The sequence below is a fragment of the Oncorhynchus keta genome, chromosome 23, assembly GCF_023373465.1.
Source record: "Oncorhynchus keta strain PuntledgeMale-10-30-2019 chromosome 23, Oket_V2, whole genome shotgun sequence".
NCBI classification, from domain to species: Eukaryota; Metazoa; Chordata; class Actinopteri; order Salmoniformes; family Salmonidae; genus Oncorhynchus; species Oncorhynchus keta.
Genome location: NC_068443.1, coordinates 25,417,532 through 25,441,948, shown reverse-complemented (window position 1 = coordinate 25,441,948; position 24,417 = coordinate 25,417,532). Strand labels below are relative to the sequence as shown.

Here is a 24,417-nt window from a genome sequence, read left to right as displayed (position 1 = left end):
CGGTTGTCAGAAAATGTCATGTTCATTTCTCTACCTTAAGCCGCCTCCAACGCCATTTTAGAGAATTTGGCAATGAGTCCAACCAGCCTCAACCGCAGACCACGTATATGGCATCGTGTGGGGGAGCGGTTTGCTGATGTCAAAGTTGTGAACAGAGTGCCCCATGGTTGACGACGGGGTTATGGTTTGGGCAAGCATAAACTACGGACAACCAATACAACTGCATTTTATCGATGTCAATTTGAATGCACAGAAATACTGTGACGATATACTGAGGCCCATTTCTTTTAAGGTATCTGACTAACGGCTGCATATCGGTATTCCCAGTCATGTACAATCCATACATTAGGACCAAATGTATTTATTTAAATAGACTGATTTCCTCATATGAACTGTAACTCATTAAAATGTTTGAAATTGCACTTCTTTTTGTTCATTATAGTATGGGTTTCTCCCCATATAAAAAATATATAAACTTAGCTGTTTGATTGCTACCAACTTAACTGAAAAAAATGATGGTAGCTTAATTTAGCACAGGAAGGAACTATTGTATTCTTCCCTTTCAGTAACTACATGTTAACATTTAGTAACACAGTCATCGCATCAGAGGTAACACTACCTTAATCTACAGCACAGCATCTTTAACTATAGAGAAGTTAAACAAATACAACTCAAGCTTGAGTCTATTTTTCCACTCAACGTTAAAATGTTCTTTATCAAAATAAAGATATTCATTAAAATAAAGTCAACAACTAGGCCTCTAGAAATTAGACTAGAAATCCAATACAAAATGCTTAAAAAACCCTGAAAAGCTGCTAACACAAAAACAGAGGATAAGTTCCACTTTATAAAACAGTGATTTTACCCAAATGTAATTTCAAATAGTTTACAGATTTTTTGCCTGTGTGTGGAAAACACAAAACAATCCACCTCAACGAACAGTGAAAGACGAGTGGCTTTCAAAACCCACAAACAACCGTGTTACCTTTTTTCTAATACAGAAGTTATTCTGTATAGTCGTCAATCATACAGGTAAGGTATGTGTGTGAAGTGAGCCCCTTACTGCTGTGCACAAATATACACTTGCATGCATAATACAACCTCCTTGCTGCATGAGAAAGGAGGAATATGGCACGTTCTGGCAACAAAGAGCTGGACACGTCTACACAAACAGGCCGGAGACACACATTCAATAGGTACAGTACATGCATGGCGGTAGGACAAGGGACCGTTGATTCTGTAGCCCAATCCAAAACTCTAACCTTAGATCAGGAAGTATTGTATAGGTGAAGGCAATATGGCAGGAGTTCCACTTGGCTTATCAGAAGGCAAGCTCAGGTAAAGCTTTCACCATTGATTTAATCTATCCAATGCATTCAGATTTCCAAAGTGGCTAGTGGTGGGGGGGTTGATTTGGACCTCAATAAATCTCTTCCTAGAGGAGAGACTCTAAAGGGATACAACCACAAGAGTCCTCTCATTGCCTGAGAGCATTGGGGACATGACCCACCCACATACACACAAATGAGTGCATTTTTGCCCCCAGGAAACAAACCAAACAGCAGCATTAACATCATGAATGAGACATGATTGATTTAATACACACTTCACATTATATCAAGTGGTAACAAACGGCAATAAAACACATTTTTTCGTACAAAATGTCCCTCCAATGGAATACCATTAGCTTGTAAAACAAATCAAATACAGGGTATTTATGGTACAGTCAGCATATTCTGTCAAAAACCTAATTATGTCATACATACTTTATCTTATAAACCATGCATCTTTTCTCCGCTTTATCACAATCCCCAAAAAATAAGAGCGTTAGGTTCTTCACATATTTTGTTCTCACATGAATAAAATGAAAATTAGCTGGTTAACGACTAGCTGCTTTGAAACTGTATCTTGCATTTTGAACACTTATGAGATAATACAAAAAAGTAAGAAACTAATTGAAAAGTACTAAAAAGACCTGCTTTGAAATGTGTATAACAACCTTCAGTCAATCCATTAATCCTTATTAAATGCAAGTTTACCACCACACCATTTAAAAGACGTGGTTCTCTTTCTTTAAAGTAATAGACTAGTCTGGAAACGTGAGCCTGTCTTGTACTCGTCTCCAGGGAAAAATACCACCGTCCTCTGAAAAGTCTGAGAATGATACAGGATTCCATTCTCTGCTGAGAAACAAGTCTGGATATTTGCAAAGTAATACAATTGGTGAAAAACTCAACCCACAAACATTTTCTGGAATCTTTACTGTAGTGAGAAACAAAGCATTGCCTTGGTCCCCTCATGTCAGTCAGTTTGGTCTGCTTCAAAGAAGTGGGGGGGCCATGTACTTCAGCCGAAAGGAGTGTGTCAGTGTCGCGTGCCTAACAAGTAACCTAAAGAAATGTGATGTCCATAGTCTATGCTAGTCTTTCAGATTCAGAGTCAGTCCTATCAAAACATGTTTTAACACTTGGCCTGGGTATTTAATAGAGCTCATTCAGACAATCCAGCTTCAGACGTGAAAATGTCGGACAGTGCAAAACACAGTGGACAAAAAAACAAACAGGTTACCAAATAAAGCTTTGCCTTCCTATGCTGAAACTAAGGATGAGGAATCTCTGAGAGACTTCACCTCCTCTCTCTGCCACTAGCCTGGCCAATATTACCTTGCTGCCCGGCGTCCATGGAGGGCTGTTTGCAGTCCTGGGCATAATGCCCGCTTAGCCCACAGTTATAGCAAGAGACATTGGCACTGCTCTTCATCGTGCCCGTGCCCAGTCCCAGTCCCAACGAGGAGAACATGGGCGTGTAGAAGCTGTTGAAGGGAGCAGCTGCCATCTGCTGCAGGTTGTAACCAGCCTGGGTGGCCAGCATGTGGTGGGAGTGGCGTGGAGGTGGCGTGGAGGTGGGGTTGGCCGTGTGAGGTGGAGGGGAGTAGAAAGGTAGCTGGGTGGTGGCGTTGCTCTGGTGTTGGACCTGGCAGCGGTGGCTGGGATATCCAGTGCTGCACATGGATGGGAGGTGGAAGAGAGGGAGGTGGGCATTGCTGAAGACCTGGCGCCTCAGCTGGGGAGGGAAGGAGAAGTTGGGGCTGGTAGAGTGGCTATTACCACAGCTGCCACGGCAACCACAGGAATTGCAGCTCATCTGCTGTTGCTGTGGAGGGAGGGCCTGCTGCTGGGTCTGGGCCTGCCCTGCTGCCACCCAAGAGCTGCTGCAAGAGGCACCATCTCCCTGGGCCGTGCTGTGGATGAGGGTCAGGGCTGGGCTGGCCACGGGGCCGGGGGTGTGAGTGGGGATGGCTGGGGGCAGAGTGGCCTGAACCTGGCTGATTGCAGCTGGGGTGACAGTGGCCACTGAGGAGGGTGTCACGGAGGTAGGGGTGGGTATGCTGGTGGGCGCAGCCAGGGCTTGAGTCCTGGTGCTAGGGTCAGGGAGAGAGGCTGCTAGGGGTAGGGTGGCGGTGGAGGCTGGGTCAGTGCTGGTGTATGCTGGCCTCAGGGGGCACACGTGGAAGGTCAGGGGGATGACACTGATGGCGCTCATTGGGGGCTGGTGATGGGGGTTAGTGCTTCTACTCTCTGGGCTGGTAGGGGTCATATAACACTGGGGGTTTAGGTACATGCTGGATCCTGCATTGGCTAGCTGAGGTGAGCTCAGGGGGGCAGACACGTGCCTCTGCCTCTCAGGGTCTCCCAGGGAAGCTTGGCTTGGGATGGACTCCTGAGGAACCACGGAGGTGGTCCCAGTCAGTGCCCCATCTGCTGGTGAACCGTCCCCCGGCTGTGGAGTGACCATGACCGTCCTGTCTGGCATGGTTCGCCCATTCTGGACCGTCATTGATAGAGTGTGTACACTCAGGGGACTGCCAGTGTAGGATGTCTCTTCTCTGTAGGGGACAGGGACTATAGCGTGTACAGTAGCTACAACTTCCCCTCTGCTGTGATCACTCGCCTTCTTCTCCTGGACGGAGTGGTCTGAGTAACTCTCGGCAGTGTCTGGGGGAGAGAAGCTATCATTAAAAAGACATCTTGAGTTTCAACAGCACTAAAGACTCCGATGTCATGGTCCGGTTTCCCAGAACCAGTTAAAGCCTTGTCCTTGACTAAAATGGAGAATCTCCAATGAAAGTGCTATTTAGGACTAGGATTAAACCCCATGAGTTCCAGACAGAAAAGAGAGGGGGGCAGACAGGGTTTAGAGGGGCCACTCACCTCTCTCGTCCTCCAGGTCCTCATTATCCAGGCTCTCATGTGCCTCATGCTGGGGACTGGAGGGAGTACTGGAGCTATCGGACCACGTGTCTCCATACCTGTTCTGGACCGGCTCTACAGTGGTAAAGGAACACACAACATACATGTTGTTATAATGTTAATTGTTAAGCTGGAAAACAAATAGGGTGGCTATTGCCACACCCATTGGTTACTTCCTGTTACTGGCACCCTGTCTGGTCATGTGTGTTGACTGTGGTCTGATGAAGCTGCTGGGGATGTAGCCTTTAGCCCCATCACTTCTCCTTCCACCAGGTCTTCTTCTGCTCTTTTTTTCTGGAGTGAAAGCCCATTTCTCATCTGTGTTCTGAAGAGAGAGGAGGTCTTTTAACACCCTAAACAGATTCAAATGAGTATTATCGAAACTAAAAAAATAACAAATGCCAGTCAGCAGTATACAGCACATAGTTTCTGTACAGCACTTTGAGATATCAGCTGATGTACGAAGGGCTATATAAATACATTTGATTTGATTTGATTGGACATAGACAGTCCTCCACCGCCAACCTACCAGCGTTTCTAATGGCCAGGCCAGAGATAGAAAGGAGAGGCCAGTGTGACTGACCTGATGTGGGTTGCCTGGTTTCCTCCTCCATCACTCCATTGTGCTCTGCGTGAACAGCAGGCCTCTGGCTCTCACTCTGGCTGCTCTTTGTCATCAGTGTGCTGTAAAGTGAAAGCACGGATCCTCTTAGTATAACCCATCAGTGCATCAGACACAAGGTCACAAGTCTTGGACTGAACAGATAGAGCTCTTACCCCTGGCCTAGCCTCTTGCTGCTGCACGCCGTCTGATGCCTTAGGTGGTGAGAACCTATGTCTGGTGAGGGAGAGGAGAATGACGAGAGAGAAGTACTAGTGAACTTCAACGACAGGCAACAAATATCTGTCTCTATGAAATAGCCATTTACAAATACGGTGTCATTTCAACCCCACAAAGAATGATAGACATGCTAAATAAATCATTACTCTGCCTAAAGACAATATAACTAATACCATACAGCACACACACCATGGTCCTGACTGGATGGCTCAGTGCAGTCTTCTTTAAAGTGCTCAGGTGCCTTACAGGTCTTTCCAGGAGGTACTGTGTTATCTGGGTAGGCGAGACCGGATGGTGAGATATTAGGGAATGAGCGACGAGACCTCCTGCCTACACAACATCACAGCTATTCCACGTCTCTAACAAAAGAAATACACTCTTGGTTTATGGATTTCTGTGGTCAATTTGATGCAGCTGTGTGAAACCAACCAGCAATGGATGCTTGAGGAAACTTTCTCAATAATAATTTCACTAAGTCAATTTATAATGGCTGGGGTTTCATGTGGTAAAACAGCCTCCTGGCCCTGCAGCTATGCTGAGAAGTGTTCTCTGTGAAGCTGGGTTTATTCTCAAAGCTTGCCACCAAGCAGTGCGCATCTTATTTCTGGAGGATTTAAACATGTCCCCTGGTAGCACTACTGAAACATGGTTCAGGGCGCTGTCAAAGGAAGTGAAAAATATGGAGTTAGGATGACTGAGAAGATGTTCATTGGTACGATTAGTCATTAGGAACTGACCAGATCAATCCACATACAAATTATTTGAGAAGAGAGAGGGGTAATTGTGCTCCGAGTCCCAAGGTATCCCTAACCAATCATGTGGATTGTTGATGTAGACATGCATTCCTGTAAAGGTCAGTGGAGCATATGATATCTCACCTCCCTGAAGGCTGAGACAGGGGCACAGACACTTACAGTGGCTGCAGTGGGGGAGGAGGAACCTGCAGACCTCTCGTCTCTGCCTGAAGGCTGCTGGGGCTGACAGAAACAGCTCCCGGTCACAGTGTAGAGAGGGGGGGGGATAGAAGGAGAGAAGGTGACTTGGAAATCGAAATTTCATGTGTACAATCACCTGCTGTATACTAGTACATCAAACAGCAAGGTATGGTTATAGTACACTTCGAGTGGGAAGTCAAAGTGCTGGTGGGGCTTGAATGGGAGAGGAAGGGTGGAAAAAGTGATCCCATCCATATCTGTAAAGGATGGCCAGCGAATCCCTCTGGTAATGACATCCTCACCATTGACCTAGATATCATTGCCTGGGTTCTATGGTTCTGACATATGTGAAGCCGGAGGTTCTTCACCATAACTGACAACACTGGAGCTTATGGAAGCGTTGGTGACAATAACTAGAGGGTAGACTACTCTACTTTCTGCACAATATTGAGGCTTCAGAGTAAAGCAACATGTACAAAAGGTAACAGGAAAGTGCTTGAGCTTCAAGTATCATACTTGGTTTTCACATCTCAAATGATAAATGAACTTACCACAATTCATTTCAATAGAAAGCTTGCAGACATAGAGAGACTTTGCAACCATGGAGAGGTAAATACTTGCCTATTTATGGATAATTCCATTAATAAACTATTTGGTCCTGTCACAGTTTACTGTGGCATTGCCTACTCCAGAGGATTTGTTTTTAAAATCATATGAGCAAAACATATTTCATTATTTTTGGAATGCTAAGCCAGACAAAATTAAACATGCCTATTTGCATAATGAATATGAGTTTAGGGGGTTAAAATGATTAAATACTAAAAGCTTTAAACCTCTCTGTTAAAGCTTCACTCATACATAAGTTATACTTAAACGCAAAATGGTTCTCCAGTAGATTATTAAGAAAAGCTCATCCTTTGTTCAAAATGGCTTTTTTGCTCTCATACAGATTAATTTCTCATTTCCAACTAATTGAAAATGAAATTTTGCTTAAGGTATCGGCCTTTCTTAAACAAGCCATACAAAGCTGGTTACAATTTCAGTTTTATCCTCCAGAAAAGATATAACAAATATTACAACAAATGTTATGGTTAAACTCAAATATATTGATTAATAACAAAAACATTATTTCATGGTATTATATTTATTAATGACATTATGAATAGAAATGGAGGAGTTATGTCACATATGCAGTTACAAACTTACAACTAACTGATTGCAGCACGACCACAACAATGGACGAGGCAAGTGGACAAGGGAGAAGCTAGGGAACGTGTTTGCCTGCCATATATTAAAGATACAAATTGGCTGAAAGGAATTGGCATAAATAGAAAAATATACCAGTTTCATCTGAGGACAAAACTGTTGACAGCTGCACCATACAGGTTGCAAAATATATGGGAGGAGATTTGATGTACCAATTCCATGGCACATGGTTTATGAATTGGTACAAAAAAACTACACTTGATTCAACACTGATTCAACACACAAGTGGCTCAGGTAGTGCAGCTCATCCAGGGTGGCACATCAATGCGAGCTGTGGCAAGAAGGTTTGCTGTGTCTGTCAGTGTAGTGTCCAGAGCATGGAGGCGCTACCAGGAGACAGGCCAATACATCAGGAGACGTGGAGGAGGCCATAGGAGGGCAACAACCCAGCAGCAGGACCGCTACCTCCGCCTTTGTGCAAGGAGGAGCAGGAGGAGCACTGCCAGAGCCCTGGAAAATGACCTCCAGCAGGCCACAAATGTGCATGTGTCTGCTCAAACGGTCAGAAACAGACTCCATGAGGGTGGTATGAGGGCCCGACGTCCACAGGTGGGGGTTGTGCTTACAGCCCAACACCGTGCAGGACGTTTGGCATTTGCCAGAGAACACCAAGATTGGCAAATTCACCACTGGTGCCCTGTGCTCTTCACAGATGAAAGCAGATTCACACTGAGCACGTGACAGAGTCTGGAGACGCCGTGGAGAACGTTCTGCTGCCTGCAACATCCTCCAGCATGACAGGTTTGGCGGTGGGTCAGTCATGGTGTGGGGTGGCATTTCTTTGGGGGGCCGCACAGCCCTCCATGTGCTCGCCAGAGGTAGCCTGACTGCCATTAGGTACCGAGATGAGATCCTCAGACACCTTGTGAGACCATATGCTGGTGCGGTTGGCCCTGGGTTCCTCCTAATGCAAGACAATGCTAGACCTCATTTGGCTGGAGTGTGTCAGCAGTTCCTGGAAGAGGAAGGCATTGATGCTATGGACTGGCCTGCCCGTTCCCCAGACCTGAATCCAATTGAGCACATCTGGGAAATCATGTCTCGCTCCATCCACCAATGCCATGTTGCACCACAGACTGTCCAGGAGTTGGCGGATGCTTTAGTCCAGGTCTGGGAGGAGATCCCTCAGGAGACCATCCGCCACCTCATCAGGAGCCCAGGCATTGTAGGGAGGTCACACAGACACATGGAGGCCACACACACTATTGAGCCTCATTTTGACTTGTTTTAAGGACATTACATCTAAGTTGGATCAGCCTGGAGTGTGGTTTTCCACTTTAATTTTGAGTGTGACTCCAAATCCAGACCTCCATGGGTTGATAAATTTGATTTACATTGATAATTTGTGTGTGATTTTGTTGTCAGCACATTCAACTATGTAAAGAAAAAAGTATTTAATAAGAATATTTCATTCATTCAGATCTAGGATGTGTTATTGTAGTGTTCCCTTTATGTTTTTGAGCAGTGTATATTTTTGTATTGACAGTATAAAAACCCTGTTGAGATTTCCAATTACGCTTTGTGCTGATCAAACAAAGAGGGGAACTCACTGTAGTGTCCTCTCCAGGTCCCTGGGCTCATACTGGTATCCCTGGGCCAGTAACCTTACCAGGCCGTTATCAAAGGGCTCAGTTGACCTCTGTATGGGGTTCAGGGAATCATGAGCGGTTATCATATACCTTCATACAGTGGCAAGAAAAAGCACGTGAACACTTGCTACCAAAAGGCGGGTCAACCAGTTATTAAATCCAAGGGTTCACATACTTTTCCCACCCTGCACTGTGTGTTTACACGGTGTGTTCAATAAAGACATGAAAACATATGATTATTTGTGAGTTATTAGTTTAAACAGACTGTTTGTCTATTGTTGTGACCAGATCAAATGTTAGACCAATTTATGCAGAAATGCAGGTATTTCCAGGGATCACATACTTTTTTTTGCCACTGTATATTCATGATGTTTACATACAACATTAAGGGGTATACATAAAGCTAGACGAAGAAATACATTTGAATACAGAAAGTCACAGTATTAGCATTAGTCCTATTAGCCGGCACACAGAGCATTCAGTGACTAGAAAACACATGACAACATTTGGAAAGTAAAAACAGCATCTGGGTTGACCTTTATAAGACAACATTTAGAGACCTCTCTGTACAAATGGAGGAGTGTGTGATTTACATTTACATTAACATTTAAGTCATTTAGCAGACGCTCTTATCCAGAGCGACTTACAAATTGGTGCATTCACCTTATGATTTCATTTCTCCTGACATCATTTCTCCTGACATTAAATCCAGTATATTCTAGGCCTATAATCTATTGATGGGGATGTGTTTTTTCTCTTGTACCTTGGACAGGAAGTCGCCCAGCTCATGGTGAGTCTTGGTCACTCTGGTCCATGTTGAGTCAGACCACTGGACCTAGAAGAGGGGAAGAGAAGGAGACAACATCACCTCATAAGTATGCTTTACTAAACACACATCCGATACATTGCTTTTGACAGCATGATGCAATAGAGTACCACTGTATGAGTCATAATACCCATATAACCTAGCGGTCAAATATGGAAGTGGCTCCAATCATACATTTTTCCCATAGTGGATTTTAGAACCACTTAAAGTAAAGTCTGTGTTTCATGTAGGCTTACCTTGGCACGACTTTTTCATAAGCGTGTAAATCTCTCAGACAAGGTCACTTTTATCAATGTAGTCGTCTCTATTTACTCTCAGATTTGGAAATACTAATTAGCATCAAAGTAGACTATGCAAAACTACAAATCCCTACAAGCTCCTGCATGTAATCTCTAGCTGACACCTTTGCTAAGAGGTATTGTGTCAATTTAAAAACAGCTCTTTCACAGACTGGCAGTCTCTACTCTACCCTGTCCATCACAGAGTAACAATATTTTTGGCTATGGAAAATATATTTCCCAGCAGTTTAGATGGTACAATGATTCTCTACACTATACTTGCTTGTTTAATCAAATAAACAGAAATCAGGCAAACTATTAGAATTTTAGCAACCAGGAAATGGCTGAGGGATTTCTGCATAGTGAATCTTCAAATTTTTTTTCATTTTTGCCCCATGGAAAAATGTGTATAATTGCAAGAAATTCGCTTAAAAAAAAGAAGCTAAATGTCTTTGCAGCCAACAAGGGCCTCAAAAATGTTTTGGTACTCCCAGACCCCCCTCGCTAAATTCTAGGGGAAACAGTTCAAATGGCTGAGTGGAGTCCCCAAACAGCACCCTATTCCATCTTCATCATGATCCCTGATCTGACAAAGGTGAATGCAAAAGCACTCACAACTTGAAGTGGGATATGACAAATCTGTTGCTCTTCGTCAAATTTAACAAGCCAGAACAGTAAGGCCGGACAAAGTTTAATTTGTCGGATGCCCCACCTCACTTTTCTCTACACACCGAAAAAATAAATATATATATCAGATGTGTTATTTTTTGGCCAATATATGCGGCTCTTTGTTTATAATGCACTGTCTGCTCTCCCTTGAGGCTTTCCCAAGTTGATGCCCAAGAGACCGAACAGCCTCAGATCATGTTCAAACCTGGGATTGGACAGTGAAACACACACTCCCACCTGCAGGCGACATGCAGAGGTTTCATTTCTCTCTCATGCAGTCATGGCTGAAGTCAGCGCAAATTCCTACTATTTGTGTGTCCAGGTTAAAACGTGGGACGTCCCTCATTATAAACAAACAGTCGGTTGAATGAATGGTTATTGTATCATTTTCAGATCTATTAGAAGCGATTAAGAGACGAAACAACAATGTAATTTAACCAATTGACTGGCCAGAGATCAGGACATTCATCAGGAAATATGTAGTGCAAGCTGATAGTATTTTGGACAACCAACTTGAACTCAAAATGATTGATGAAATCAAAATGTGTCAGGTGATTTATGATTCATAACTTACATTTTACCGGTACTACCAGTAGTAGTAGGCCAACCGATAACACCACGACGGAATGCGTTTGAAGTGATGATGTGCCGCCGAAAACAGCTAGCATGTCCGGCAAAGTGCTGTACATCGCCAGTGGCACGCACCGTGAGAGGTAGCCGAGGCATAGTAAACAGACTAAGCCTAGGCTACCTCTCACAGCATTGTTTTACACAAAACTCTGTAGGCCTCAGCACAGCCCTAGTTGTACAGGCTACTCTCACAACACAACGAAGAGTAGCCTGGACATCTAGGGCAGGCAGAGTGACGTGCATCCTGTGCTGAAGATCATGGTCCCGTCTCTTTAACATACTAATACACCATGCCCAGCGGAGCAGATGGCAGTGCCCAGCAAGCCACCCCCCTCTCTAGTGTGTGTTTCTAGCACTGGCTGGCAACAACATGCTATCACTGTCCCCTTCCACATTTCAGCCAAGAGCGTGGCAGTTGATTTCTAACACAGTGCCTCTTAACTGCATCATTTTCAAGTAGGCTTTAAGACAGTAGGGTTCAATAACATATTAAACCCTTCTACTTCCCTACCACGGTTCTATCTATGCCCTGTTGGACACAATCCCCTCGACTGAGACATGTCTTTCCCATAGACCAAGGGAAATATAAAAATCCCTCACTTCTTTCAGCCCATCCATCATAGATAGGCCATCATCATCTAGCCTAGACATTCATATCAGTGACACCTCCACACAGGTCACACTAGTGCACACTCAATACCACTGTCTCTGTAGAGCAGACTAAGCAGAAAAATTTAATGAATGATTATTTTGCATCACGACACAAAATGCATCATACAGGGATCATTTCTGTATTTTGAAAGTCATACATCTTAGACTTGATTGGTGACATGCAAAAATGGACAAATGAAACAAATACCAAAATATAGTTTGTGTCCTTTTCCTTTAACTGATGTTATTCAGACGTCTCAATTACAGCCCATCTTGCTATCCACATAACGCAGATCTGATTTGAACCGTATAGTTTGTTCTAGCTACTCAACAAGCTACATGACTAGTCCACAGATAAGGACAACCTTGGTCAGATGTTGGTCTATTTTATTACTACTACGGCTATCTGAGCGAAAGCAGTCAAGATGACCCCTCTTATCATCTCAGTGCTGTAAAATCCTGGAGCTAACCTCAAGTCCTTCAACCCTCTAGTCTAAATTGAAGACCGTACGTTTTTACAGGCTGATATGTTGCCGCCGCAGGCTTGTAAAAACAGTCACGGCAGATGTTTTGGAGTGGCAAACGAGCTAGGACATATTTCCACCAGATTGTGTTCTCATGCAACGGAGGACAGCATGCGATTAGGAGGGCGCAATCCTTCCTGCTGTCCTATTTAACCTGGCTCTCTGTCTTGCTCTCATCCTCAGCACAGTCCTGCCTGTCATAATGATGCCTGGCCATACAGTCCTGACTGTTGATTTTTATTTGACCTTTATTTAACTAAGCAAGTCAGTTAAGAACAATTTCTGATTTACAATGACGGCCTATCCCGGCCAAACCCTAATGCGGACGACGCTGGGCCAATTGATTAAGGGACAGGCAAAGTCTTAGAACTCTGCCTGTCCAGATGTTGTAAGAGAACGTTGCATGATTTACAGAGAAAAAAAATACAATATTGCATGAACAATCTGAAGCTCAGGACAAACGTTTTGTCAGTGCCATCATTTGAATGGGAGGAAGCACGAAGTAATCTGGTGGCCCACCATACATGCACCTAATAAAAAATAAAGTATATCTAGATCCTTCAGCAGGTATGCCTCAAAATGTATAAGAATAAAATACACAGGAAAATAACATACCAAGGCACAGAGTCCAAACATGAACCTACAGTACATACCTCAATACCGTATTCACTGTTTACTCGGTTCCAAGATATCGTCTTTAGCACAATCTTGTCCATGTGAACTTCTGCAAGAAGAGAGAAGACCAGGGTTATTTTTTTGAGCAATTAATTGCTGTTCCCCTGCACTCCCCTCCCCAGATAGTATATTAACATATCATAAGCAATAGAAATTATCTTTAAAACGACCTGCAAAATATTCTCTCAGCCTCATGGCAAAATGTGTAAAATAGCATGAGAATAGCTATAAAACTGACATTTTGGGGTCCTGAGCTACAGATTGCCAATGGGGCATAAAATATTGCATGAACAAAAAAAAACATTTTTTTGCAGGAAATTTGCTTTAAAAACAAACATTTTGCAAATGTGTCTCTTTGCCCCATGACAAAAATGTGTAGAACAGAAAATACAGATCATTTAAAATATATCCTGTCTATTGTATCATATCTGATAGTTTGGGTCTCGTTTCACCTCAAATGCACTAGGATAAAATACATCTTGCTTTGAACACTCCTCTCAACATGGGAATGAGAGTCCTCAGAGGACACAATGACAAACCGGATTGAGACTACCTTCTCTCTGGGATGATGTCCTGTTGGGGAGCCGATTGGGAATACAGCAGGCCGACTGACCCATGTCAGTGCTCCTGGGGCTGAGATCCTCCCTTCGAAGGGCATGCTGCTTCTGCTGCAACCAGGAAAGTGACGAGATTGATGGTTTAGTATGCATTTGTGCTTTCTCCCCCAATCAAGTTGCAATGTCACCTGCACAAGTACAGTCAAATACCTTTCAAACAACTGCCCCCTTACAGCACTGAACAACTGGAACAAATACTAATTTTCTCCTCTCCGCATGTGTTGGAGGAAATTATAGTTGAAATGATTAATTATGTATACATTTCTAATTAGAACCATTTATTCTAATACTATGGGCTCTTGGTTAAGCTGTTACTGAAAATGTAAGGAAAACAAATTAATTGTCTGTACCTTGCGGGCAGTTTAAGGGAGAGAGATGATGTATCTTTTCTGACAGATAAGAATGGTCCTTGATGTACCATTTGTGGAGGAGAAGATATATTTTAGACAGATTGGAATGTCTGGTTTATGAGAGGAGTAGAAGACATCTCTGGACCTGAAAAACACTGGGCTATTGTGAGAATCGGAGAGAGTGTGGGAAACTGATGATGTCATTTTCTGTTTATAACCTGTGGAAATATGTGTATGTGGTTAGTACTCTCTGGAATTAAACGCTCTTACCTGGCTTTTAAGACTGGTCTCGATCTACTTCATGCATAATTAATGAACTTACACCTCATTAATGAACTAGAGAGAGTGTGAAATTTATTTTGGCTATAAACCATATAGGAATTTAGAAATTCCATTAACAGCATGCTTTGAGAATAACTCTCTTTTCAGTTTCATTTCTATTCATAAATCATCTCCATTTGGATTAGAAATACTGCCAATCCACAGGAAAGTGTAGGCTAACTAACTGTCTGAATGAGACAAGTTATTATGCTGAGAGCCAGCCAAGACAAGCCATTATGTGGAGAGACAGTTTACAATTGGATCATTCGTCCCCCTCTCCTCTGTAACTATTCCCCAGGTCGTTGCTGCAAATGAGAATGTCTTCTCAGTCAATTTACCTGGTAAAATAACGGATAAATAAAAAGACGGAATTACAGAATGCCCCTGTAAGAGAGCAGTCAGCCAGCCAGACATGAGCAAGAGGGTGTGTCTCATTAAAACGCTTGGCTTTTTCACTGGATCACAGAGAGAGAGAGAGAGAGAGAGGTTTCGCCAACACAATGCAAAGTTAGATCACAATGCAATCATAAACAAGAATGCTGGGTGTTCCCATTCATATAGGCTACTGTAGCTAGCTGCTGTGGACAAGATGACAGAAGACACAGTAGCCATGGCCAGAATGTCTGCTAAAGCCAGATAAACTCTCTCTCTCTATTCTCCTGGTGCACAAGGGGCAATTCCATGGTAACGGAATTACAGAGTCAGATGTTTCACTTTAAAATGTATACCAAACCAACACCATTGATTTCAACGTTTAGCCAACCATACAACACACAAGGACTACTTTTGACAATTTCCACTGACCATTTTACAAAAACACAGTTACAGAAAGAACTGTGATACAAACTTTGGTAACAGAATAACAGAGGGAAATTTTACTGCAATTCTGTAAACAAACTTTGCATCTGCACAGTTTCCCAGTAAATGTTTTTGTTCGTTTTACTGTGTAAATTGTTCAAATTAGTCATTGCGCATAGAGTTGTATGGTTTGTGAAACTTTGAAATCAATGTTTTTGGTTTGGCATACATTTTAAATTGAAAAATCAGAGTCTCAGCATAATTTCATTAATGTGGAATTGCCCTAAAGGCAAATTGAGAAAGTGATCTTCATTCAAAGTCTATGGTGTCTGTCCTTTTGTGACAGCGCAATGAACACAGTCTGTAGTCTGTAGTCTGTAGTCATATGGCCATGGCATTCAAGACTGTTCTTGGAAATGAAACAGTGCTTTGCATTACTACTTGGCATGAAAGGTTTGAACCTCTTTACTGACCCCACAAGCCTATTCACAGTACATGTTATTACAGCATATTCCTACATCAATTATTTGGCCCCAATTTACCAGAAATAAATTGCTACATTATGCCATCTAAACTAAGATGGCTGAAATTGAGAATATTTGATTCTATATAGACTTTGATTAAAACGTCATCTGTTCATTCCTATGGCTAAGGTGGCCAGTAACATTTTAGAAAAAGGGGTGGTTTAATAATACTTCTTGTCAAAGTAACTCTCGAGAAAGTCTTATTGAGGCCCCCAGGGGATGCATCTCATCTCATCACAGTACCAGTGCCTTCACTGGCTTTCTTGTCGTTTCCTCACCTGTAATGATCTAATGACACTGGATAGTAAATGTGGTGGAAGCCAATGAGAGGAGTTAGCTACTTTCACCTGCCCTGTGACCATAAGGAGTGAGGTAGGTAAGAAGCTAATCTAAGAAGACGTGGTAAAATGAGGAAGCCACCTTAAATTCCACTCTCGAGCTGCACTTCAGTCAATCACGGGAATACGCCGTAACCCGGAGACTATAAACTCTAAATAAAGTCCCGGAAAACGTGGACATCTTTCCGTGCAAGATCCTCAAGACATGATCCCAAAAAGCGAATCTCAAGTGGTTGACACATATGAAGTAGTCCGTACATAAACTCTATCCGCTTCGCTGGGCTGAGGTGCAAGCCGAACCACTCAAACACGGCCTTCTTGTCAATTTGCCACTGGCGATATGACTCCCCCGTTTGAATTTTTGAACCTCACACCACAATATGGAACCGAATCAATAGTGTGACTGCTGCAATCGGTATTTTCCTGCTCGTCTTCGACGGTATGGTCTCCTTCCGCCGTTCGAATGGGAATCTTCATTCTCAGCATGATCAACTTTTCGGCAGGACTTGTTAGCAATTATCAATTCATTCAAATGTGTCAGAACTTTACATAATCTTTCAGTATTCTGCCAGCAGCATAAACGATGACGTCACGGTGTACTTTATTGAAAACCTTCAGATTAAAGGCCCTCATTTCTAAACATTACAATGTAGCTCATTATACTGATAAAAAATATAAACAATATGCAACAATTTCAAAGATATTACTGAGTTACAGTTCATATAAGGAAATCAGTCAATTGAAATAAAGGAATTAGGACCTAATCTATGGATTTCACATGACTGGGCAGGGGCACAGCCATAGGTGGGGCAGGCTGACCCACTGGGGAGCCAGCTGCATCCAATCAGAATTCGTTTTTCCCTACAAAAAGGGCTTTATTACAGAAATACTCCTGAGCACCCACCTGCCTCCGCGTCTGACAATCCCACAGGTGAAGAAGCCGGATGTGGAGGTCCTGGGCTGGCATGGTAATACGTGGTCTGCGGTTGTGAGGCCGGTTGGATGTACTGCCAAATGATCTAAAACGAACTTGGAGGCCGCTTATGGTAGAGGAATGAACGTTCAATTCTCTGGCAACAGTTCTGGTGGACATTCCTGCAGTCATTATGCCAATTTGCACGCTCCTGTTTTTCTTAACTTCTAAAATAATTGTTGGTTAAGGGCTTGTAAGTAATAATTTCACTGTAAGGTAAACTGTTGTATTTGGCGCATGTGACAAATACAATTTGAATTGATTTGTGGCATTGTGTTACCCCAAACTGCACATTTTAGAGTGGCCTTTTATTGTACCCAGCACAAGGTGCACCTGTGTAATGATCATGCTGTTTAATCAGCTTCTTGATATGCCAGGCATATCAGCTGGATGGATTATCTTAACAAAGGATAAAATGCTCACTAACAGGGATGTAAACTAATTTGTCCATACAATTTGAGGGAAGTCACCTTTTTGTGCGTATGGAACATTTCTGGGATATTTTATTTCAGCTCATGAAACATGGAGCCAGCACATTATATATTACATTTTTATCAATGTCTGTTTTTATTGTGCTTATAAGCAAATGCAATAATTACTTTATGGAAGCATTTACAAATATGCTTCTAAAAACATTTAAGATCACTATCGAAAATACAATGTTCATATTGTTATGTTCACAACATTGGGCTGTAGAGAGAACTATTCTATGTGCTGAGGTAAAAGTGGTTTTGGAAATACTCAGTAGGATCTGTAGAATCTACTATATGTGGTGTTATTACTTGGGGGACTGAGGTCTAAATGCCCAATAGCACTTTCTCCTCCACCAGTTCCATTCACTGCAATGCAATACATTACAGGCCTATAAATTACATATAGGCTTATAGAGAAAAACAATTCTATGTGCCAAGGTAAAAGTGGCGTTGGGATCACTCAGTTGGGTCTATGGAATCTATAGATGGTGTCATTTCTTATGGGACTGAGGTCTAAATACCCAGCAGCACTTTCTACTCCAGCCATACCATTGGTCCTAATGCAATACACCATGGGACCAATGGAATGAGTGGAGTGAAAAGTACTGCTGGCTATTTAGACATCAGTTGCCCAAGAAATAAAACCATATATGGACTCTACAGACCATACTACTGATTATTCCCAACCCCACTTTTACCGCTGCAACGAATTATTATTTTTCTCTATAAACAAATATGTAATTCTATATACATTCTATTGCAGTGAATGGAGTGGGTGGAGTAATGAGTCACCAGCACATTGTATTAAACCCAATGCCCAGCACAAGTGACTCATTTAAGTTTTGCAGGCTCTATTGAGTTATTTCAATGACATATAATTGTATTTTATTAAACGTATATTTATTTAAATATAGCTTACAAGATAGCTGTCAACATACCAGTATTGGTGTAAACTTTCTAAAGAAATTCTGGTATAAATTAATACAATATCAAATTATCAATGACGTTTTTCAAAGGTGGCTGCAATCACCTTTGAACAAATAAATGGGTAATTTGACATACAATATAAAAAGTATTATTTATATCAGCATTTCTTTAGAAAGTAAAAAAATAAATTTGTTATTGCCAGTCTAGCATGTCTTTGCAGGGGGACTCTTTAAAAAAAATGTTTTAACAAAAATCAGCGATCGTGCTGCCAACAATATCCTGCTGTTTAGGAGAACGGTAATATTTACGAGCGCTCATGACTATACCACTCGAAATTGCATCGCTGACCCCTCCCAACTTTCATTAGCTGGTGATAATGGTGATAACTCATTGCACCCGAGTTATATTCGCTCATGAACGCTAACAACATGTTTTTTTTTTAAATAAATGTTTCAATACATTATTATTCCGTTCTATAACATTTTATTTAATTATATTTGCTATATGTGGCATGAAACTGTTAAACGCGCAGTTCACTGAAATATATTCACACAATATTGCTCACAATGTAGTTTTCACATTCAATATCTCAGATAAAGGTCATGTAAATAAATTGGGTTGTAATTATTCTGTATGAGTTTTCTTATCTTTGTCGACAGATGGCAGTATTTCATTACAATCCACCAGGCCCTGTAGTTTGCTTCAGTAGATTACACCAAACACTGTATAGACCTACTCTTGTCTTGAATAAATGCGTTATGAAACACTACCAGGTAACTCACAAATTTCAGCCAAAATGTGATCAATTGGTATAGACTAAGAATCACATGCCACTTTAAGGAATGGAACACTACTCACTTTAATAATGTTTACATATCTGGCATTACTCAACTCATATGTATATGCTGTATTCTATACTATTCTACTGTATCTTAGTCACTTAATGTTTACATACTGGCATTACTCATCTCATGTCTATATACTGTTTTCTATACTAGTGTACTGTATCTTAGTCCGTATTGCTCTGACATTGCTCGTCCATATGTACAGTCTTGGCCAAAAGTTTTGAAAATGACACAAATATTAATTTTCACCAAGTCTGCTGCCTCAGTTTGTATGATGGCAATTTGCATATACTCCAGAATGTGATGAAGAGTGATCAGATGAATTGCAATTAATTCCAAAGTCCCTCTTTGCCATGCAAATGAACTGAATCCCCCAAAAAGCATTTCCAAGTCGCTCTGGATAAGAGTGTCTGCTAAACTACCACAATGTACAATGGGAGCTTTGGATTGAGCAGCAAGGGCTTTTGACCGTCTGTTCCACAAAATGGAACCAGATAAACAAGAAAGTATATTTGACCTATAAAGCAGCATATGATTTCAGCAACAGATTTGACGCTACAGTCCCTCTCTCAGGTGGCTGCAGACAAGCATGCTTCAGAGGCTGGGTGTAACCACTCCCCTATAATCCACATCCCAACCCAAAGCCACTAGGTTCTCATTGAGAACTCTCAGGTCCACGTCACAGTTTGGTTTGGTATAAAAAGGCTTCCAGGAACATCTATTCATGTCTGCTAGCTATGTTACAGCCTGTCATCTTGTACAGCAGGGAGTAAGTAGCCTGTTTCAGTAAATCTAGACGCGCTGTGTTACTGCAGGACTGTTTGCATTTACATTGATGAGTGGTATATTGGCAGCTGATGAGTAAAGAGTGAAGGTAAGATAACTGTCTTAACAATTGTTAAAGTTTCTCTTAAAAATGTACTGGAGTAATGGGCAAAAGTCAAATGGATATTCCTGCAAAACATGTACAAATAATGTGCAGTTTTGGGTATAACATTAATTTATCGCATAGGACTTTGAAAGTCATTTTGACATGTTTTGCTATTATTGGCTTAATCATGTTTTGCTAGCTTATTACATATTTACTAAAATATGTATTTTGCCATTTAGTTTGTATCCTCCATCTTCATTTAATTCAAGGAGAACTTTGCAGTACTGTTGATCAACAATGAAGAAATGGATATTAGGATCCGTATTAACATGGATGTTCCTTCCACATCTGAGGGGAGATCATTTAGTGGAAGATGTTGACGTTCAAGCGGGTAAATACATTTTTATGTATTGCAATTAATGATAATGATTAACATTGTGCCTGCAATTTCTAACTAATATTACTACTGTACACAGGCCTATAATGTCAATATTGTCATATTAATACATATTTATAAAGACTGGTTTTGATGTCGTTAGCCAGCGAGGTGGGTAAGATTTCTTCTTTCCTTGATTCCAGGCTGTAGCACAGCATCAAACGACCTGGTTTACATAATCGACGGTTCCTCCAGCGTGGGCACTCCAGACTTTGACTTGGCCAAACGATGGCTGGTCAATATCACCAGAGGCTTTGACGTGAGCTCCCGTCACACCCAGGTGGGCGTGGTCCAGTACAGCGACACGCCCCGTCTGGAGATTCCGCTGGGCAAACACCTGAGCAGCCAGGAACTGGTCAGCGCCATCAACACCATCGGGTACCTGGGGGGCAACACCCAGACGGGCAGGGCCATCAAATTTGCCACGCAGCACGTCTTCCCGTCCTCCAACCGCACACAGCCTGCCAGGAACCGCATTGCTGTGGTGCTGACAGATGGCCGTAGCCAGGACGACGTGGTGGACGCGGCCGTGGAAGCCAAGGCCCAGAATATTATCCTGTTCGCTGTGGGCGTGGGCAACGAGATCACCAACACCGAACTGGTGTCCATGGCCAACAATCCCCCCTCTACATATGTTCTCTACGCTGAGGACTACAGCTCTATCGCTAACATCCGAGACGCCATGGAGCAGAAGCTGTGTGAGGGTGAGTCTGGGATCCTGAGGCTAATGATAGCTTAGATAGCTTATTTTGAGACATTTCCATAATACACAGTGCATGTGTCATAAACCTCCAAGATGAAATAACTGTGGTCTAAACTGACTTGCTCTCTACGTCTGTCTGTCTCTCTCTCAGAGTCTGTGTGCCCAATGCAGATCCCTGGAACAGCCAATGTAAAGGGATTTGAGCTGCTGTCCAGAATGCAGATCGACATGAAAGCAAAGAAAGTCCAGGGCTCGCTGATGTCAGAGACTTCCTACTTGCTTAGCCCCCGACTGGACCTCACCGACAGCACCAGGTAGGGGGACCGACCGTTTACACACACACACACACACACACACACACACACACACACACACACACACACACACACACACACACACACACACACACACACACACACACACACACACACACACACACACACACACACACACACACACACACACACACACACACACACACACACACTCTGACAGTAAACTCCTTAAGCTCACATAAGATTTCTGTAACACACTTCTACATACAGTATAACCCATTTTTATTGATCCTCCAGGGCCATCTTCCCCGAGGGTCTGCCTCCCTCCTATGTGTTTGTGGCCACTCTACGCCTGAAGAGCCCCACCAACCATTTGAAGTTGGACCTGATCAGAGTGCTCTCTCAGGACGGGCTGAAACAGTTCGCTGTGACCCTCAATGGATTGGACAAGTCTGTCATCTTCACCAGCACAACCACAAGTGTCAACAAGAAAGAACAGTGTGTCATTTTCAATGACAGAGGAATTAAGGTCTATAGAAACACACTGACATAACGACCCCCAACACCTTTGGACTGGTTTCCTGGACACATATTAATCCTAGTGCTGGACTAAAACGCATGTTAAATATGTCTGGGGAAACCAGTTCTTTATGTTTTGAAATAGTAGTTACCTACTCAGCAAGTTTAACTTTTTCTACAGAAACTCTTTGACTCAGAGTGGCACCAGTTGAAGCTGCTTGTTAAACCCAGACGTATCATCTGTTACCTGGACGACATGCAGATAGAGGAGCAGCTACTAGAACCTGTATTTCCCATCTACATCAAAGGAAAGATACAGGTCGCCAAGAAGGTCAAGATGGAAGCAACTGTTCCTGTGAGTAACAATGGGTGTTGTGGAAACTTAAAGAAATGCAACAACCAAAAATTTATAAATAATGGTTTGCTTTCATTTTAAGGGAGCTTCTATATTTAGATGAACTTTTTTTACTATAATGACACAGTAACATGACTATGTTCGTCTTGTAATCCTTCTTTAGATTGAGATACAAAAACTGAGGCTTTACTGCGATCCAGAGCAAAGTGAGAAAGAGACAGCGTGTGAAATATACTCTGTGGTGAGTGTAATGATACTGTAACTACGAGACTCATAATTTACTTCCACATGTCACTGAAGGTTTCTATTGAAGGCGGGGGGGGTGGGCAAAGATAATTTCATCTTCATATCATTATCGTTCTCTATTTATTTCTATACAGGAGGATGACAGGGTGAGTATGTTTGTTGGTTGTCTGTCTTTACATTACATTGTAATTATTACATTACATTTGTAGACTTGTTGGGTTGTTCCTGTTATATGAAATAGTTTTCTGCTCCCAGTGTCCTCTGGACAGACAACCTGCAGCAGTGGAGAGCTGTAACTGCCCTCTGGGGAAACCTGGGCTTCCTGGTCTTCCTGGGCCTATGGTGATAATTCAATCATAAATAATTAAATCATAAATTGATTGAGAGATTTATGACAAAACAGCTGTACAGAACAAAATGACAACTCCATCAGATGGATGACTATATGTAAATCTCTAGTTCATAGCTTGTCTGTTTGAACCCTGTAGGGCTTCCGAGGTGAGAAGGGGAGGGAGGGGCCACCTGGTCCTGACGGTAAGCCTGTGAGTACTGGCTATCTATCTTAAATATATCTCATTTCAAAACATGAGGATCAATCATACAGTATGGTGATTCTGATGAATTGTTGCTAATTTTCTTCGTGAAGGGGAAGCCAGGTGAACGTGGAATGGCAGGAGAACTCGGGAAGAATGGGAACAATGTGAGTGAAATATATGTCACTACAATTTCTGCATTTTGCTGATTATACTTACTGCTACTGTGTTTGTAATGTTGGTTTCATTATTCAACTTAGGGCAAAGCGGGCATACCAGGGCATAAGGGTGAAGCAGGACTCAATGGTGCCAAAGTAAGCATCATGAGATAGGTTCACAATATACTGTAACAAATCATTTTCATATCACATAGTTCTTTGTATGGCTCATCATGTTAGGTTAGATTACTTGTTATATATTACTGCATGATTGGAACTAGAAGCACAAGCATTTCTCTACACTCGCATTAACATCTGCTAACCATGTGTATGTGACAAATAGAATTTGATTTGATTTCGCTATTAGATCTAAAGGCCCCGGGCCTTTATGTTACTGTAGTTTTGAATTGAGGTCATGTCTTTGTGATTGAGCTGATTCATCCTGGCTGCAGGGTGACACGGGAGCACCAGGCCTTGAAGGCAGACCTGGCCCTCCAGGACCTACAGTGAGTCATGACCCTTTAATAAAGTGTAATTATAGAGAGACACACACACACACACACGGCTGTGGGAGCAGCCCAGCATAATAGGCAGACTACTAAGCAGGTGCAAGTAGTGTAGACATGAATGATGAAAACAAAATGCCAATATCCAGTTTAATTTAGTGTTTGTAGACGATAGACGTATTCTCAGACTACGTTAATAACACACTACATACTCCGAGGGAGTCAGGTCTTAAAGACCATATAATGGTGGCGGTGCAAATGGACAAGGGTTTTAAAACACTGTTTCCATTGTAGGGACCTGAGAGACAACTTCAATTGGAGGCCACAGGAATTGCAGGAGAAAAGGTAAGAGACAAACTTTGTCAGAAATATTTTATGGCAATTGAATGTGGTGCTATATTTTGTTGACTCTTTAATGCAGACATTTTTTTCTCCAACATTTTCATATGTACAGGGAAGTCCAGGTGAAGCAGGAGCTCAGGGACCACCAGGAGAGCATGGACCACATGTAAGCT

At 42.3% G+C, this 24,417-nt stretch overlaps 2 protein-coding genes across 2 annotated transcripts in view; one reads left to right on the top strand and one right to left on the bottom strand.

Annotated features, from left to right (window-relative positions):
* Positions 1-1,396: 1,396 nt before the first annotated feature.
* On the bottom strand, positions 1,397-20,054 carry LOC118402531 (zinc finger CCHC domain-containing protein 2-like). The gene is made up of 11 exons (XM_052477353.1): positions 20,045-20,054; positions 16,238-16,449; positions 16,023-16,133; positions 13,688-13,802; positions 13,113-13,183; positions 9,645-9,716; positions 8,843-8,931; positions 4,834-4,858; positions 4,440-4,575; positions 4,212-4,325; positions 1,397-3,995 (listed from the first exon to the last, which is right to left on the bottom strand). Exons 1-11 carry the CDS (start codon positions 20,052-20,054, stop codon positions 2,626-2,628), a joined length of 2,325 nt encoding a protein of 774 aa, XP_052333313.1. The 3' UTR covers positions 1,397-2,625.
* si:ch211-106n13.3 (vWFA and Collagen domain-containing protein) overlaps positions 20,015-24,417 on the top strand; it is a 25,645-nt gene continuing 21,242 nt past the window's right edge. The window contains exons 1-14 of the mRNA XM_052476914.1: positions 20,015-20,174; positions 20,441-20,562; positions 20,751-21,311; positions 21,462-21,624; positions 21,883-22,114; positions 22,286-22,459; positions 22,623-22,704; positions 22,947-23,047; positions 23,194-23,247; positions 23,352-23,405; positions 23,499-23,552; positions 23,849-23,902; positions 24,197-24,247; positions 24,357-24,410. Of these exons, the coding sequence (XP_052332874.1) occupies positions 20,469-20,562; positions 20,751-21,311; positions 21,462-21,624; positions 21,883-22,114; positions 22,286-22,459; positions 22,623-22,704; positions 22,947-23,047; positions 23,194-23,247; positions 23,352-23,405; positions 23,499-23,552; positions 23,849-23,902; positions 24,197-24,247; positions 24,357-24,410 (1,728 nt within the window). The 5' untranslated portion in view covers positions 20,015-20,174; positions 20,441-20,468. The remainder of the gene's footprint in view (positions 20,175-20,440; positions 20,563-20,750; positions 21,312-21,461; positions 21,625-21,882; positions 22,115-22,285; positions 22,460-22,622; positions 22,705-22,946; positions 23,048-23,193; positions 23,248-23,351; positions 23,406-23,498; positions 23,553-23,848; positions 23,903-24,196; positions 24,248-24,356; positions 24,411-24,417) is intronic.